Genomic DNA, 17,986 nt, shown 5'->3' with positions numbered 1-17,986 from the left:
TCTTTGGAAGGAAAGTTATGACCAACCTAGATAGCATATTCAAAAGCAGAGACATTACTTTGCCAACAAAGGTCCATCTAGTCAAGGCTACGGTTTTTCCAGTAGTCATGTATGGATGTGAGAGTTGGACTGTGAAGAAAGCTGAGCGCCGAAGAATTGATGCTTTTGAACTGTGGTGTTGGAGAAGACTCTTGAGAGTCCCTTGGACTTCAAGGAGATCCAACCAGTCCATCATAAAGGAGATCAGTCCTGGGTGTTCATTGGAAGGAATGATGCTGAAGCTGAAACTCCAATACTTTGACCACCTCATGCAAAGAGTTGACTTACTGGAAAAGACTCTGATGCTGGGAGGGATTGGGGGCAGGAGGAGAAGGGGACGACAGAGGATGAGATGGCTGGATGCCATCACTGACTTGATGGACATGAGTCTGGGTAAACTCCAGGAGTTGGTGATGAACAGGGAGGCCTGGAATGCTGCTATTCATGGGGTTGCAATGAGCTGGACACAACTGAGAGACTGAACTGACCTGAATGAAAGGCTAATCATTTCTGACATTTGGTCTTGGGTTTTGCTGACAAGCTTGGATGGATTCACAATGATAAACTTTTTTGTAAACACTGTGATCCCCCTATCAGACCTGACTTGTTCACTGTGAATTTTCCAGTACACTGCCTGGCAAAGTAGCATATCAACAAGTATAAACCTTGATTGAATTAAAGTTAAATGTAAATAAATAATGAGCCACAGTAAAAATATTTTTTAAGAATCTAGTAGAATAGTTTAGCACCCAACTAATAAAAGTATAAAAAAATAAGTCTTCAAAGTCTGAATAAGATTGGAAAATGCTTTACTTAGTTGACATTTTTAGAACACCAGCTAGTAATACCCATTTGTTTTTGAAGTTCCCATTATATATTCTCAAAGGTAGGCCACGTGCTTAACCATAAAGTACATCTTAAGAACTTAAAAATTATTTTCTGATCATAACAAAATTACGTTAGAAGTCAACAACAATAAGAAAAGGTAAGTAAATAAATAAGTAATAAAATAAAAATCTAAAATATATTTTGTATTTTACATAATAGACTTGGCATATTGAAATATTTTTGTCTCCCATTAGTAGAAGGCAGACTCCTAGGCTAACCTTTGAGCAGCCACCAATTAGGCTTTCTTCTCAATATTGATGGCCATCACCCAGTTTCTATCTAAAAGTCTTTGGATGGTCTTTGCTTTGTTACTCACTATTCACATGAATTCACAATTCCTCTTTTAGTCACTGCTGAATTTTTTTTTTTAGTTTATCTGCCCGCTGGTGGATATGACAGAAAGTCTTAACTCTAAAGAGAAAGCATTTGTAGTAAAACCCTCAAGAAGTAGTCATTTGAGCAGTGAGCAATTTTCATATCAAAATTGAAGTTAACATGTAAATATTCAAGAAACTAAGTAACAGTGTCTTTGTATGTATAAGACTCCCATTGAATGACTTACTAAACTCTTCTGGCACTTGCCTGCATTTCCAAACATCTTTGAATATTATGACTGCTGTAGTTAAATAGCCAAAACATCACTTAAATTATTCACACAGTGTGACTGATAAAGGACAAGATAAATAACAGCCTTTGGGATGGTTGAAGAAAACAGAGATCAATAGATGAGCCATGCATGCTGCTGAAACCTTGAAATGGAGAAGTTAATTATTAAACCTGTGGTGTCTCTTTAAATATGTACGGTCTTCCTTGGCTGCAATCTTCATTCTGTATTATGGAAATAAACAAAGATCACCCAAATGAGAACAAGCCACGGCTATTTTTTCAGAGCTTAATATAGCAAGAATCAGCCCATAATGACATTTGGACTCAAAGGTCAGCAAGGGAGTGGCAGCGCTTTACCGTGAAAAGTAGTGGGGCTTCCAGTATGCTGGACCTGGAGATGGGTCTCCTGTGGGAAACAGGAGGCAGGCTGATGAGAAGTGGGGCTTCGGACAAGATTGAATTAACGAGCATATTCATCTATTTCTGGTTGGTTCTGGGTTGGAAAGAAGGGCAAAAATAGGGAAGCTGACAATCAGTGAAGACCTGACCACTTTGGACAGATTGTTGTAGAGGCTGTGAGTGAGAATTCAGTTGTCTGGCCCTTGTCTATTTGCGTGTTCAGTCTCTCAGCATTAAGATTTCATACGTTAGCCTTACCAGAGTGAACTTAGTATTTCTATCCTATGCTAGAACCAGCACTCTACAGGAGTAGTTATATTCTGGTGATCCTGAGTAATTGCCACGTCCACTCTGAAATCAGTGTCACTACAGAGCATACATTCTCAGTGAGGGCAATATCACCCCCTTGGGAGTGGTTCTTGGGGGCAAAAATAACGTTCTCTTCTGATGTATGAAGCACAGATTTATGTAGAACATATAATAATATGTATTTATATAGAACATGTAATACATAAACAGACATACAGAATTCAAGTTGAGTGTGGGGCTCAGGAAAAAAATCTCTGAAATAGAAGTGAGAGTGGGGAGAGGGTAAAGAATAAGGAAATTAAAAGTTTGAGAAACATGCTGTAGAGCCTAGATAAATACTTCTACCTAAAACAAAGCTTTTCCACCAGGGAGTTAAATAGCATCGGACCTTCCCTCTTGGAGTACCTTTGTTTGGTCATTTCTGGCTTGAAATTTCTCCCCAGTTGGTTTAGTTTCTGTTCTAAATACAACTACTGTCACTTCTCTCAAAGCACTAGGTATAGTGCCAGAATAAAGGCCCATACAGCCATAGCAGACTCCCCTGTAATATCAGTAAAAAGATCCAATTCCCACATAGTCACTCTTTTCCATTGCCAGAAAACAGATGTTAGTTCAAAAAATATACAGTGAGAGTCATGGTTTTACTCCACCATTTTGTCAAGATAAAGGAGAGTCATGTAATTTTAAACTGTATGTTTGATCCACTAAAATTACACTACAATCACTGGACTATTATGGATAAAAAAGAAATGACTGTACACTTAAAAATGGTTAAGATGGTAAATTTTATATTATTGTATATTTGACTACAGTTTTAATAAATGACAGGCTAACTTTTCACTCTAGTCCAATGCCAAGGTCTTTGCATATAGCAAAGATCCTTGTGTACATGAAGTCTTTTTTCCTTATTGTTCTTAACAGCGTACAATGAATCTGAAGGCCTTTCTGCATATAACTTTCTGATTATGTGCTCTACCACTCAGAAGAGAGTATGTGTTTCCTTCCATGGCAAATTAGATATCTCAGTTTAGTTAGAGTCCCTAGCTTTGTTCTATTGGCTCTTGCTCTTTCCTACAATGAGAGCAACCTAGTCAACCTCTCCCCTCCTTCGCTATCGCAGCCTCATATACATGTATTAGCATCACCACATCACCTCCCGTTTACAGATTGCATGTGTGCCCACTCAGGCTCTTCAGTCATGTCTGACTCTTTGTGACCCTACGGACCTTATCCCACCAGGCTTCTTTGTCCATGGGATTCTCCAGGCAAGAATACTGGAGTGGGTTGTTTCTAAAGTCTCCTGCATTGGCAAGCAGGCTCTTTACCATCTTTACCACTAGGTCCACCTGGGAAGCCCAAGCCATAAAGGAATTATCATAACCATGGCCATTTTGTAAGAATCTAGCTCCAAGGATCTTAAACATATTTTCTCATAAAATCATATAATTATGTCTTAAGTCAGTAGCTAATATAAGCAAACTGTTCAAATTTTTAAAAACCCATAGACTATTCAAAGAACAATCAAAGAAGTGCACAAAAGCCTCCTCTCTGGCTAATGTCTGTTCTAATAGGAAGCAAGAGACCTTAATTATGTATTGAGTATAAGATGAACTACTTATTTGGTATTACTGATCATTGGGGCAAGGAAAACATTTCACACTACACATGGGAAATAGTTTTTAGAGACTTGTATATAAACAAATACAAATCAACATGATTTAAATTCTTTTATGACAAGCTCCACACAGAGAAGCACCTGCCCAATCAATTTTGCAACATTCAAGTTTATGATTCTCATCCCATCTCTCGTTCTTCCATTTCTCAGCTATCCAGCCTATGCTGTTGCCTGTTTTTTATATCTAAAGTTAAGTCTGATTGTGTTCCTTCACCTGGCAAAAACTCTAAGTGGCTCCCTAGTACATACTGAATACTGAATTTAAGACTAAAGCATATGTCCAGGATCAACCTTTATACCTTATATCCTGATGAAACTAAACTAATAGATAGTCCCTAAAGATCTCCAGGTTTCTCACTCAGCCTTTGTATACAGTTATTCCTTTGGCTTAAAATTTCTTCTTTCCATACATCTAAATCCATAGGATTATCCACCTAGCTAACTATCATCTCTGTATCTCTAGGTGGAAATTAATTTGGTTGTAAATAGCACACTCGCTTGGTGGCTCAGTGTTAAAGAATACGCCGGCTAGTGCAGGAGGCCCAGGTTCAATCCCTGGGTCAGGAAGATCCCCTGGAGAAGAGAATGGCTACCCACTCTAGTATTCTTGCCTGGAGAATGCCATGGACAGAGGAACCTGGTGGCTATAGTCTGTGGGGTCGTGAAGAGTTGGACATGACTTAGCAACTGAACAACAACATCACAAGCAGAATAATCTGCCAAACTCTGGTTGGTAGGGAAAGCAGAAAATGGTATGGAAACAGATGGGGTTATTGTTGAAGGTAACCCGGAGGAAGTGACTTTTGACCTGGGTTATAAAGGACATGCGGAGAAGGCAATGGCACCCCACTCCAGTACTCTTACCTGGAGAATCCCATGGATGGAGGAGCCTGGTAGGCTGCAGTCCATGGAGTCGCTGAGGGTCGGACACGACTGAGCGACTTCACTTTCACTTTTCACTTTCATGCATTGGAGAAGGAAATGGCAACCCACTCCAGTGTTCTTGCCTGGAGAATCCCAGGGACGGGGGAGCCTGGTGGGCTGCCATCTATGGGGTCGCACAGAGACGGACACGACTGAAATGACTTAGCAGTAGCAGCAGCATAAAGGACATGCTAGAAAAGTCATTCCCACACAGGTGGACAGAGTTCTCTAATTAGGTGGAGGTCAAGGAGGGCACTGGGAAAAAGAAGAAATACCTTTGTACTTCCTTTACTTCTCTTGCAGAGCAGAGGGACAGGAGTAAGATCTGTTCAGCTCCCTCACCATCTCAGCCCTGTCATTCTCGCTCTCTCCTTTCTTGCCACACATGAGATCCCATTTTTTCCTCACTTCCAGTTGCAGCCACCAAGAACACAGAGAAAGACCCAATGTTATATTTTGCTCATTTAATTTTTCATTTATTCCACCAACACTGATTGACTACTCTGTTCCAGGCATTTAACGAGGCACTAGAGAGAGAATGATGGAAGAGAAAGATAAAAGAATAAATGCGATCCAAAAGTCTACAAATAATAAATGCTGGAGAGGGTGTGGAGAAAAGGGAACCCTCTTACACTGTTGGTGGGAATGCAAACTAGTATAGCCACTATGGAGAACAGTGTGGAGATTCCTTAAAAAACTGGAAATAGAACTGCCTTATGATCCAGCAACCCCACTGCTGGGCATACACACTGAGGAAACCAGAAGGGAAAGAGATACGTGTACCCCAATGTTCATCGCAGCACTGTTTATAATAGCCAGGACATGGAAGCAACCTAGATGTCCATCAGCAGATGAATGGATAAGAAAGCTGTGGTACATATACACAATGGAGTATTACTCAGCCATTAAAAAGAATACATTTGAATCAGTTCTAATGAGGTGGATGAAACTGGAGCCTATTATACAGAGTGAAGTAAGCCAGAAGGAAAAACATAAATACAGTATACTAACGCATATATATGGAATTTAGAAAGATGGTAACAATAACCCAGTGTACGAGACAGCAAAAGAGACACTGATGTATAGAACAGTCTTATGGACTCTGTGGGAGAGGGAGAGGGTGGGAAGATTTGGGAGAATGGCATTGAAACATGTAAAATATCATGTGGGAAACGAGTTGCCAGTCCAGGTTCGATGCACGATACTGGATGCTTGGGGCTGGTGCACTGGGACGACCCAGAGGGATGGTATGGGGAGGGAGGAGGGAGGAGGGTTCAGGATGGGGAACACATGTATACCTGTGGCGGATTCATTTTGATATTTGGCAAAACTAATACAATTATGTAAAGTTTAAAAATAAAACAAAATTAGAAAAAAAAACTAAGGCACACTTAAGGCTCAAAAAAAAAAAAAATAAATCACTTTTGAACTACAAAAAAAAAAAAAGAATAAATGCAACATCTCCAATCTTTATTAGGAGACAATTTAACAAATAATATGTAGTGTTGGGCTGTTTATCTGGTTATTTTTCATTTAGACCCTCCTGTCCATCCTTCACCCTTATCTTCCCTGCCCATTGCCCCAGGAAAATGACGCCTGCAGATAACATCCTCTATTATCCAGGTTCCTTTGTCCTCTGCCTTTAGTTGGGACATACAAGCAGGAAAGACTAGAAGAAAGAGACCAGAGTACTTATTCCGTCTGTTTTTTATCTGCTTTGTGCTGCAATCTGACATTGGCTGCATCCTTCCAGGGCAATAACTCACAGGGACCCTACTTCAAAGACTCCGTTTCTTTAAAGAAGCTATTACTATAAACATCTCCAGGGATAACATGGTAATCAAAACGTGTAACCTCCAATGGTGGTGTTTCATTTATCATGGGGTACTTAAGAACGAAGTTCATGGGTAACATTCTAAGTTATGGTTTGATTTCACCACTTAGAAAAATTCTAAATCTGAGTCAAAAATCTCACTTTAGTTGCCATAATAGAAATTCATGTCTTTTCATTGTTTCCAGATTCAAGTCAGTTCGTAGACCCAAAACGCCCTGTTTGAAACAGGGACCAGAGCCTGCAATGCTCCTACAGTACATCCTTAAATCTTCTTCCCAGTCTCCTTCAGAAAGACATGGGATTTACAGCTATGTTTGAGAATGCTCAGTGAGAAGGGATATGACCAGACCTCCCAGGAGTTATTAAATCCTGGCTCTAGGAGTTAAAACATCCATTGCTATGGAGTTAGAACATCAGCCGTGTAAAGGGTACATTAATTTTTCTATTAATGCTGTAACAAATTATTATAACCTAGTGGCTTAAAACAACACAAATGTATTGTCTTATACTTCTGGAGCTCAGAAGTCTGAAATAGGTCCTACTGGGTTACAGTTGGAGAAGGCAATGGCACCCGACTCCAGTACTCTTGCCTGGAGAATCACATGGGCGGAGGAGCCTGGTAGGCTGCAGTCCATGGGGTCGCTAAGAGTCAGACACGACGGAGAGACTTCACTTTCACTTTTCACTTTCATGCATTGGAGAAGGAAATGGCAACCCACTCCAGTGTTCTTGCCTGGAGAATCCTAGGGACAGAGGAGCCTGGTGGGAGGCCGTCTATGGGGTCGCACAGAGTCGGACAGGACTGAAGCGACTTAGCAGCAGCAGCAGGGTTACAGTCAAGGTGTCATCAGAGCTGCATACCCTCTAGAGGTTCTAGGGGAGAATTCATTTCCTTATCTTTTCTGGCTTTAAGAGGCTGTTTGCATTTCTTGACTCATTTCTCCCCTCACCCACAGAGATGGTGCAGATTCCCTACCCTATACTCAGTTAACTTCCTGCTCAGCCCAGACAAAAGATGGATTATGGAACCATGTCCATTGTACCAGCATGGTAACTTCACTGGACCAGACAATACAATCCTAGTATCTGTGGCTATTAACTTGAAGAGTACTTTTTTTTCCTTCAGGGCCATCTCAAATTGCCATCACCTGGAAGAGTGAGCAGTATAATTTTACCATCTTACTTTCAGGGAAATGTCAACTATCATGTTGTTTAATCACTAAGTTATGCCCATCTCTTTTACAAACCCATGAACTGTAACCTTCCCAGCTCCTCTGTTCATGGGATCTTCCAAGCAAGAATACTGGAGGGGGTTGCCATTTCTTTCTCCAGGGATAGAACTGCATTGTCTCCTGTGTCTCCTGCATTGACAAATGGATTCTTCACTGCTGAGTCACCAGGGAAGCCCCAACTCTCTTCTCTATCATAATATAGCCTCCTGGGATCTTGATCATCTTGAAATCCCATAGAACATCACATGGGTCCATTACATTGGTGACAAGCTAATTGGACCTTGGGAACAGTAAGTAGCAAGTTCCTTATATATTTCAGCAAGACAAATATGACCACAGAATAGAGGATAAGTTCCATGAAAATGTTTGCAAGGATTCAAGGGACTTAGTAGTCTAGAACATGTTATGATATCCCCCCTAAAATGATGGGTAAGCCACTACACCCTGTGTGCCCACCAAAAAGAGTAACAGTATTTGCCAGAACTCTCTGGATTTTGGAGACACCATATACCACAACCAGCTGTGCTTCTCCAACCTATTTGCTCGGTAGTACCTATGGCTATCTGTTTTGAATGGAACCTAGAACAAGAGAGGGCTCCCTAGGTCTAGGCTATAGTGCAAGCTGCCCTGATCCTTGGATCTTAATGACCCAACAGATAATAGTTATTACAAGTGTCTGTGGCAGGCAAAGCTTCTGGCAAGCCCCAATAGGAAAATCACAGATAATCTGCCTAGGATTTTTAGAAAAAAGTCATGCCCTTCGCCTAAATATTAGTTATCTTTTGATGTATATTAAGGTTTCCCAGATGGTGCTAGTGGTAAAGAACCTGCCTGCCAATGCAGGAGACACAAGTCTGCAGTTTGATCCCTGGGTGGGGAAGGTACCCTAGAGAAGAAAATGGCAACCCATTCCAGTATTCTTGCTTGGAGAATCCCATGGACACGGAGCTTGGCCGACTGCAGTCCATGGTGTCATAAAGAGTTGGACACGACTGAAGCAACTTAGCCTGCATACACAAAGGTAACACCCAAACTCTGGGGCTCATTTTAGATGTGGGCTACAACAGTCAATGACTATTCACTATATGAAAATCAGTTCCTCTCTTTCTACAGGGCCCTGGTAGACACTGAAAACATGATCGTAGAACAGCTGGTATATTAGTGTGTGGGGCCCATTTAATACACATATAGGATGGCTTAACAGCATTTCATTGCCTGACAGTTCTGAGGCTGGGGTTGTTGTTGTTCAGTTGCTCAGTTGTATCTGACTCTTTGCGACCCCATGGAGGGCAGCAGGTCAGGCTTCCCTGTCTTTCACTATCTCCTGGAGTTGGCTCAAATGCCCGTCCACTGAGACAGTGATGCTATCCATTTGAAGGCTGAAAGACTGAAATCAAGGGATCAGCAGGGTTGGCTCCTTCTGAGACCTGAGGGAAAGGATCTGTTCTAAATCTGCCTCCTAGACTTGTAGATCATAGTCTTCTTTGTGAGTCTCTTCATACCATCTTCTCTCTATGTGTATCTGTCTCTGTTTTCAAATTTTCTCTTTTTATAAGGACACCACTCATAGTATATTAGGTCCCACCCTAATGACTTCTTTTTGACCTGATGACTTCTACAAAGACCTTGTCTCCAAATAAGGTAACTTTCTGAAAAGTTACTGGGGATTGGGATTCCAGCATATCTTTTTTGGAGGTGACACAATTCAACCCATAACTATACAACCTGAACTTCAATAACAAACTGGTTGTTACCTGGCCCACCAAATGACAAAGCTGAGTATGTTCAGCCACGTCCCATGATTAAGTGAAAATGGTATCTATAGATCCAGTAGATGAGCACAAGTGATTCAGATGGCATAAGAAAATTACATAAGCAATGAGCTTGGACTCCATGGTGCTTCTCCCTCTGCTTGGTGTTTTTCCCTAAACACACACCTATAACTGCATAGCAGTTCCTCATAAACAGGCAACAGAGAAGGGAAGAGTCTGCCTTATGCAAAGTAAGCTGGCACCAGTCACGAATGATGGCTGCTACATTATAGCCCCTCTCGGGGATGCTCTGAAATAGAGTAGAAAGAGAAATCTTCCTAACAGCGAGAACTTGGAGTAGTACATCTGTTTTCCATTGTGCATGAAAAGAGAGATGGCCTAATATAAGATTTACACTGACTTACACGTGGTGGCTAATGTGTTGGCCAGTTGGTGTCTTAGAGACTTGGGAAGAGCAAGATGGAAAGACTAGCGACAAAGAGGTCAGGTGGGAGAAATTTAGGAACGAATCTCTTGAAGTTGACCGAGTGTGGAGATATTTGTGTTTTGTGGAATACTTTCCAGAGAACAAGATGATCTGCCCATGGATGTCGGCCAGCTTCCCTGGAGCTTGCTGAAAGGATAGTGTCATGGTCGGGGTATGGAGGTTAAGCATGTGGGCCGTTGTACAGACTTCCCTTCTCCATTGCTGAGTACACGAACCGATGAGAGCTGAGGCCAGCACTGAGCCATTCCCTGGAGTCCTTTCCAGCTCCAGTTCACAGGCTGCAACCACACTATTGATTCACCTTTCCCAGCAGCTGGAAGAGGGAGGAGGAGATGGATCTGAGAAATACTTGTAAAGGCAGAACTGAGAGGAAATGATGGCCATGTGAAAGCAGCAGGAGAATGGAGAAGAAAAACTGAGACGACTCGAGTCTTTCATGTTTGTAACTGATGAGTGAGGACACTTTGAATGTAATTGGCGAATGGGGGTACTTTTAACGAAGACAGAAATCATCAGAGGAAGGTGAGGTGAGACTGACGGAAGGGATAAAGAGTTCAGTTTGGGCCTCTGAAGGTGGGTGTGGGTAAGTGGATGTGTCATAAGCAACTAGCAGTCAGAGGGGAAAATGATTCCTGAGTTCAGAAGTGCCATTCAGACTGGAGATAAAGGATGGAAACTGAAATTTATTCATAATCATATATTAATGCCCCACAGGACTTTGCATTTCGAACTTTTTACCTCTAACTTTGGAAGAGAGACTTTGTTTTGCAGCTGAGTGAACAAGTTGAAGAGGCCTTTTAGAGAGCAGGAGTGCTTATCCACAAGAGGAAGTAAGTAGAGGGACCCTAATGCAAAGGTTCTGTTGTGTATTTCAGACTGAAAGTGCCAAGTGCACAAACCTCATCTATCTTGTCTCACTTCTCTATCTCTGAAATCTAGATGAGAGTCTGATGCTTTGTATCCATACAAGTATTTGCGGGATGGGTGAAATAAATGGGAGGATATGGGGATGAATGAGTAAAGGAAAAGGGGAATGAATGAAGGAACCTACCAGGCATCCTGGGGACCTGGAGGAAGAAGCCACACCTGCTCTTTTAATTTTTTTTTCCAAATGTTCTTTGGAAGACTGAAAGATAAAAGGCCGTATGGAGCGGCAGTTAAGAACATGTACTCTGAATTCAGGCTCCACGACTTCCTAGCTGCCTTTACTTGGACAGCTGACTTAACCTTCTTCTTCCTCCCTGTAAAATAAACACAAAAATGCTTAGAGTAGCTCCTGGGAAAAAGTAAGTTGCACATAAGTGTTAGAGTTATTATTTCTGGCATCATGATGAGAAGGTAAGCCTGAAAGACAAACCAGAAACCCCCTGCGGAGAATGAATCCGGACACTTAGCCTCTAAGTGCCATTCACAAGCGAACAATCGCTTTTTCTCTCTCTGCCTTCCAGGAGCTATAAATACCCTAGAAATCCCCACCATACCATTCACTGGCAAAGGACAGAGATCTGGGTTTTAGTTTCAGCTGCCAGCAATGAACTCTCTCAGTCTGCAGAGCCCTATACCCTCTCTGGGCTAAGTGCCCTCACTTGCCCACTCGAGGTTGCGGGAATTGAGCGCAGAGGTCCCTTTCAGTGAGGGCGGGCCATGCTCTCCCGCCGACCTGCAGCCTCCGTGTTCCACGTCGGATGCCTGCCGGGCGCCCGCTCGCCGCAGCTCGGGCTGTCACACCCTTCCAGCGCGTTCCCGGGACCTCGCACCCTGCGCGTCCGGCGGCCACCCAGTGCCCCGCGCGCCCATAGGGAGGTGCCTCTCGGGCGCCCCCCGGCCCGGACGCTAGTTCTCCGGGCCGGCGCGCCTTCTCCCGCAGCCTGCCTGCAGCCCTTTATACCCTGCCAACCCGGCGCTCACTAATGTTTAACTCGGGGCTGAAACTTGGAAGCGCCTTGTGACTACGTGCCCGGAGCTCCGGAGCTGCACGCGCGTCCGGGCGGCTCGCCAGACTTCTGACTGCGCTCCGGCTCCGAAACTTCAGTTTCGAAGAGACGCAGACCATGAAGGTGAGTGATTAAAGGGCCCCCCCACCCCGCCAAGAGCCCCAGGGGTGAGTTGTAGATGCCTCTTCACTAAAGTCTCGCCAGATTACCCCCCACCCAAAGCTCGCAGATCGAAACCAGGGGCTCTCATTAGGCGGAAGCTCCAGAGCCACCCTCTGACAGGTGAAGGGACGCCCCAAGGCTCCTGGCTTGCTCTCGAACCCGCGGGGCTAAGAACCCAGGAACCGAGCCTTGGAGGACCTGGAGAGCCACGGGCAAAACGCGCGCCAGAACCCTTACTTGGCTTCTGAGGTGCGTTTAAACGCAAACATTAAATTGCCCGGAGGCCAGAAGTTCAAGGGAAAGCTCTCTTGCAACCTCCGACTCGCGAGCTCCAAACCCTCCCAGCCCCCTGTGCCCCTCTCCCAGTGCGTGCGCGACGGCAAACTCCGCTGCCTTCTGGGCAGCCGGGGCCCCGACCCTCTTACCCAGACTGGGGCCAGATGGCTGGCTCTAACTGGACCTGACCTGCCCGGCTTGCAGACACCATGGAAGGTGCTCCTGGGATTGCTGGCGATCGCTGCGCTCGTCACCGTCATCACTGTGCCCGTGGTTCTGCTGACCAAAGGCAGTAAGTTTAAAACATTTGAAAAAGATAAGACGGTTGGAGACCGGGATCAGGTTCTATTTTAACATTCCAAGGAGACCTAGGAATTTTGCTGGGGACTGGGTGGGACCAGTGTGCCAGGTCGTGGAGCTCAGGCTTCGCTGGCGTGATCGCTGCTTCTAGCGTAGCCGCTAGATTCGCTTCGTTGGTCTCCTGTGTTTAGGCTGCGAGAGACCTGCACCTGCCACGTTTTACATATGGCAAAAACATACTTCCTGAAAATAAGGGGAAATTTTGAGATCTCTTTTTATCAAATTTAAATTTAGTACCTTTTTAATCTCCGTTTTTTTTTTTTTTTTCTTAAAAAGAACTTTCATGATTGTGATCTTCAAAGGAAAAGAGACAGTGTTTAAAGATCCCAACAAGCTGTAAGGATGCCATGAAGGGAGGGAAAAAATTAAGAAAAAAACCCCAAATACAGTTTTGAGAAAAGAAAGTCCATAGGGAACCCAGGTGGTTTTCCATAAAGCTGATGGAAAATATCACTGTGTCCATGGTGAAATTCAGGTGGTTTTCCATAGAGCTGATGGAAACTATCACCATGTCCATGGCGATATTCAGAGGAGGTGGGATCAGTTGTCTTTAGTGGAGTCTTTCATTTAAATCCACCTTGGTTTCTTTTAGCTGGCTTCACTGTTTCAGTTTAGTCCTAGTTTTTAATATAAAACATCCATATAATGAAATGCACAGTATTGGATGCAAACAAGTGAGAAAAACTAGTTTGGGTCTCCTCTGGCCCTGCTGCTGCCTCTGCTGCTAAGTTGCTTCTGTCGTGTCCAACTCTGTGCAACCCCAGAGACGGCAGCCCACCAGGCTCCCCCGTCCCTGGGATTCTCCAGGCAAGAACACTGTAGTGCGTTGCCATTTCCTTCCTCTCTGGCCCTACTTCCTTTTAAATAGTTCTTTCATTTAAATATTCACATTCTAGTCAGCTAACTGAAGTGCCTTCTCTGATGGTCTAGTCAACCAGGAAATGTGTAGACAGTGCTTATATACTGGGAGGTCTTATCTAAATTTCAAAGTGACAGTTCAGAATTAGTTTGTAGAACCATCAAAAACCATGTTTGGCCAGCAATTTCAGGGCCAGGGCAAAGGTGCCAAAGGTTAAATAACTGAGTCTGTTGACCTATTGATAATAACTTTTAGTAACTTAAAAAACCCATGGCTACCACCATTTTAGGCTATTAAATGGTGGGCATCTGTCCACTTTCTCAACTCTTTGTTACAAGCTGTTAAAATATAACTGCTTTCATAAAGTGGTACTTTGTATATTTAAACAACCACACGCACACAAAGCCTTCCTGTGGGGAAAGGATGGGTCACCCATACAATCAGTAAATATTCACATGACCTACATTATGTTCCAGGAACTGTGCAGGTCGCTGCAAATCCAAAGATTAAATTTTATAAATATAAAGACCTCCAACTTCAGGAAGTTTACAAGCTAGTGGGAAGCAGATATGCAAACAAATCAAAGTAACCTGGATAGTCTGTTCATCTCTAACATATTGTGAGGCACCCAGGCCTCCTTGGCAGAATGGATGAAACTATAATTATCAGAACTTCCCTTCAAGAAAGTTGAAAGGAACAGCAAACTTTGATAATAAGTCACTTGAGATGGCAGTGGAATGAGTTAGGGGCCTGAGTCATGCAGCTGACTTCTGTGGGGTTTGTTTAAGTTAACTACAGAGATTTTGTTTTGCTGGAAGGAGTATACAGACTGGGGAGGGACTGTCTCACCATTTCCCTTAAACCATACCTAGTCTCTTCTCCAAATGAAATTTGAACAAAGATTTCAAAGACATTCTCTTGAAGGGGACTTCCAGAGAGGTTCACGTGTCTCCACCTAACTTTTATTATGATGCAGTGAGGAAGTTTAGAGAGGCTTGAGCAAACTTCTCAGAGTGTTAGGAAGATCGCTTCTGGGAAAGATGTCTCACAAGAGGTTTCTTTTGTGGGGAGGCCTGAAGGGTTAATATCAATTCCTGGAGGTAAGTTTTCAAGAAAATTTAGAATGACTTGTGAGTCATCTTAGAGACACAATATCACCTCCTCTATCTGGGATCCTACGAGGACTCTTAGCAAGAAAGAAGAGTGAGCGGCAGGACTTTAACCTGTGAATGATGGAAAATTTTAGTGTGCCTGCAGTGTGGAGCAGGACAGTGGGAAGGTGGACGGACATGGGACAAGGCTGGAGGGGAAGAAAAGGAAGTGACCAGGAGATTGATGATGCAGAGTAGAATTTGGAGGCTATAGGGATACTCAGAAATGTGTATGATTAGACTTTGATAATTGGAAACATAGGGAGGAAGGGGATAGGGTGGCTGAGAACTCCTCTTAAACTACTGGTGGAGATGTGGTTTCATTGTGTGCTTTATTTACACTTAGACAATCAAATTACTTTTCTCTTGTATTTCTTAATTGGCATGTATGTATATTTGAGGAGAAAAAGGAAATTATCTTGTTTCAACTCCTCCATTATCATAAGGAACAAAGATAAAAGCTCAGCTTTTTTGCCAAGCCACCAATACCATTTCTGAACCACAATAAGGGATAACCTTTTTACAAAGGATCCAGACACGTCACCCAAGAAGCATCCCTTGATATTGTCCATCAAGGTTTTAAAGTCAAAACCAGAAAGGAAGAGAAGAAGTGAGATGGGAGAAAGGAAATATAAATGAAAAGGAAAGGAAGTGGGGGGAAAAAAAGAAAGAAGGAAAGAGGAAAGGAAGAAAGATTTTGATAGAACAACAAAATAAAGTTTTGGATTACGTGCAAAGCAAAGTATTAAAAAGCCAAGAGAAAAAGGAAGAAGAAATGAGCAAACTCAAGTTCATCCCCCAGAGAGGTTGGTTTAAAAGGTTAAGTGTTTCCATATGAAGAGCTGACTTAGGCAGAACTCTGGACACACTTGGAGCAGAGAGAGAGATGGAGACAGAGAAAGACGAAGGTGTGAGCTTAATACTGTTCACAGTACTTTTTTAGAATAAAAGCTTCTTGAGGTCAGGAGTTATGCATTTCACCAGGTAATATCAAAAGTTTACCTCCTTCTGTATATATACTAACAGATTGAATTTTGTTTTTAATTCCTCAAATATCCTAAGAGAGAAGGATATTGCATATTTAGACATCGTTTTTCAGAGAATCAGCAATAAAATGTATAAAAATAATTTACTCATAGTGGAATTGAAATCTTCATGGCTTAGAGGCAATAAAACTTTCTCACTCAGTATTTGCAATCCCTTTAATTCCCTCTTTATGATATATTATAGGCTGAGTTTTTTAAATAGTTGTCAAATTGTTTTGAGTTTTGTTATTTGTCAGATAGTTTTCTTACTGGGTTTTGTTATGGGATAGAGACATATCGGTTCTTCTTGTATTCTTTCCACTGCTGTAGCAGTAAATTTCCTCAGTATCTTCTTTCAGTGCATAGGAAATTTGACTGCTCTGCCATCCACCAGTAATAAAAGAAAACCCAAATGTGAAGGAGGAGACAGGAATAATCAGAGAAAAAAAAGATAACATCTATGAAGTTTGCCTGAGGAAGTCCAGGATCTATTCCAGATTTTAAAACACAGAAGCAAGTCTGAATGAAAGCTTTGTATATTTCAGAGGACGAATTCTAAACAAAGAGCCCTGTAAAAGCTCTAGCTGACTCCAAGCTCACTCAGTTATCAAGCTTTGTAGAGTGTTCCTGAGGTCAGTGAGTTGGCCTTTTTCAGGCCAGCTATTTTGGCTTTTGGTTCCCTAGCTATAGGATGTGCCTTAAATTTCTCTATCTTAGACATCTTGCCTCTCGTCTTAAAAGAGGTCAGAAAAAGGGAAAGCTATTTGCCTAACCGATGGTCAGAGAAAAGTGACATCAAGAGACTGACTAGAGCTAGATCAGTGTGCTTGAAATTTTAAGACTTAAACTGCTGAACCTAGGAAATGTGACAGTAAGTACATGCAGGACCACCTTCCTTGTGGAAGAGAAGGTGCAAAGATGTAATAACCAACACAGATTCACTCTGTGCCAGGTACTGGGCAGGGGTGTTCAATACACCTCTCATTTGATCCTTACAACAACCCTTTGACAGAGGTTATTATTTCCAGTTTTACAGAAGATTTAGAGAAATCTTGAGAGGGCACTTTAGTTATTTATTACTGCATAATGAATTGTCTCTAAACTTAAAACAAATATTTGTTATCTCACAGTCTCTGTGGGTCAGGAATTTGTCAGAGGCTTAGCTGGGTGATTCTGGCTCAAGGTCTCTCATGCGGTTACAGTCAACACATCATCTGAAGGCTTAACTGGGGCTGGGTAATCCACATCCAAGCTCTCTTATATGGCTGTTACCCAGAGGCCTCAGTTCCCTGCCAAACAATGGGCCTTTCCAAGCAGCTGTCTCCCCTTAGAATGAAGGATCTAAGAGAACAACCAAGTAGGGAACCTCAGAGTCTTTTTGACCTAGCCTCAGATGTTCTGTGCCACCACTTCTGCTGTGGTCTATTGGTCATACACACCAACCCTGACACAAAGTGAGAGGGCATTGCACAGGCTGTGAATATTGGGGTGGGGCTCAGTGGGGCCATCTTGGAGGCGGGCTACCAAAGAGATTAAGGAACTCGCTCAAAGTTCCACAGAGCTGGGATTCATGCTCAGACACCACGCTTCTACAGTTGGTACTTTGTGATTAAGTATAAAATTAATGTGGCCATATTAGCATTAATGTGACCGCTTCGTCTCTATATGACTGTATTTCATTTCATGACTGCTCATCCCTGAATGCTAAGTGTTCTGGGGGAAAGTAATTGCCGCTGCTGCCTCTGTTCCTACACAAAGCTGTAGAGAAGCAATGGCTCCCAGTCCAGAACTGCATGCCACTCTTTTTTTTTTTTTGACTGTGCTGACTGTACTCCCTTGTGGCCCTTGGTCTCTTCATTGTGGTACACAGTCTTCTCTAGTTGAAGCAAGCAGGCTTAGTTGCCCTGCAGCACGTGGGAATCTTAGTTCCTGGACCAGGGATTGAACAGGCATCTCCTGAACTGCACAGCAGATTCTTTATCACCAGAGAATTCTTTGTCACCTCTCTTCTGACTGGTCTTATAGGTGTTTTCAGTGGCGATAGTTGGTCCAGG

The 17,986-nt window shown here is 42.8% G+C and overlaps 1 protein-coding gene and 1 long non-coding RNA gene across 4 annotated transcripts in view; one reads left to right on the top strand and one right to left on the bottom strand.

Moving 5' to 3' along the window:
• Positions 1-825: 825 nt before the first annotated feature.
• Positions 826-11,398, bottom strand: LOC138990317 (uncharacterized). Of its 2 annotated transcripts, XR_011466427.1 has the most exons (5): positions 11,217-11,398; positions 5,116-5,247; positions 4,781-4,964; positions 1,891-1,939; positions 826-1,755 (listed from the first exon to the last, which is right to left on the bottom strand). It is a non-coding gene; the product is annotated as an uncharacterized lncRNA (long non-coding RNA). The 2 variants fall into 2 exon arrangements; XR_011466426.1 differs by lacking the exon at positions 11,217-11,398 and having other exon boundaries at positions 5,116-5,634.
• A 510-nt stretch (positions 11,399-11,908) lies between these two features.
• The window catches only part of DPP4 (dipeptidyl peptidase 4), an 84,642-nt gene continuing 78,564 nt past the window's right edge, over positions 11,909-17,986 (top strand). Inside the window, exons 1-2 of one of the 2 annotated variants that reach the window (XM_005897282.3) lie at positions 11,909-12,222; positions 12,742-12,829. In XM_005897282.3, coding sequence (XP_005897344.1) covers positions 12,217-12,222; positions 12,742-12,829 — 94 coding nt within the window. In that variant the 5' untranslated portion in view covers positions 11,909-12,216. The remainder of the gene's footprint in view (positions 12,223-12,741; positions 12,830-17,986) is intronic. The other variant, XM_070357597.1, reaches the window with a different exon arrangement.

The sequence above is a fragment of the Bos mutus genome, chromosome 2 (genome assembly GCF_027580195.1).
Source record: "Bos mutus isolate GX-2022 chromosome 2, NWIPB_WYAK_1.1, whole genome shotgun sequence".
Taxonomy (NCBI): Eukaryota; Metazoa; Chordata; class Mammalia; order Artiodactyla; family Bovidae; genus Bos; species Bos mutus.
The sequence above is the reverse complement of the archived record's forward strand: the minus strand, read 5'-3'. Positions and strand labels throughout refer to the sequence as shown.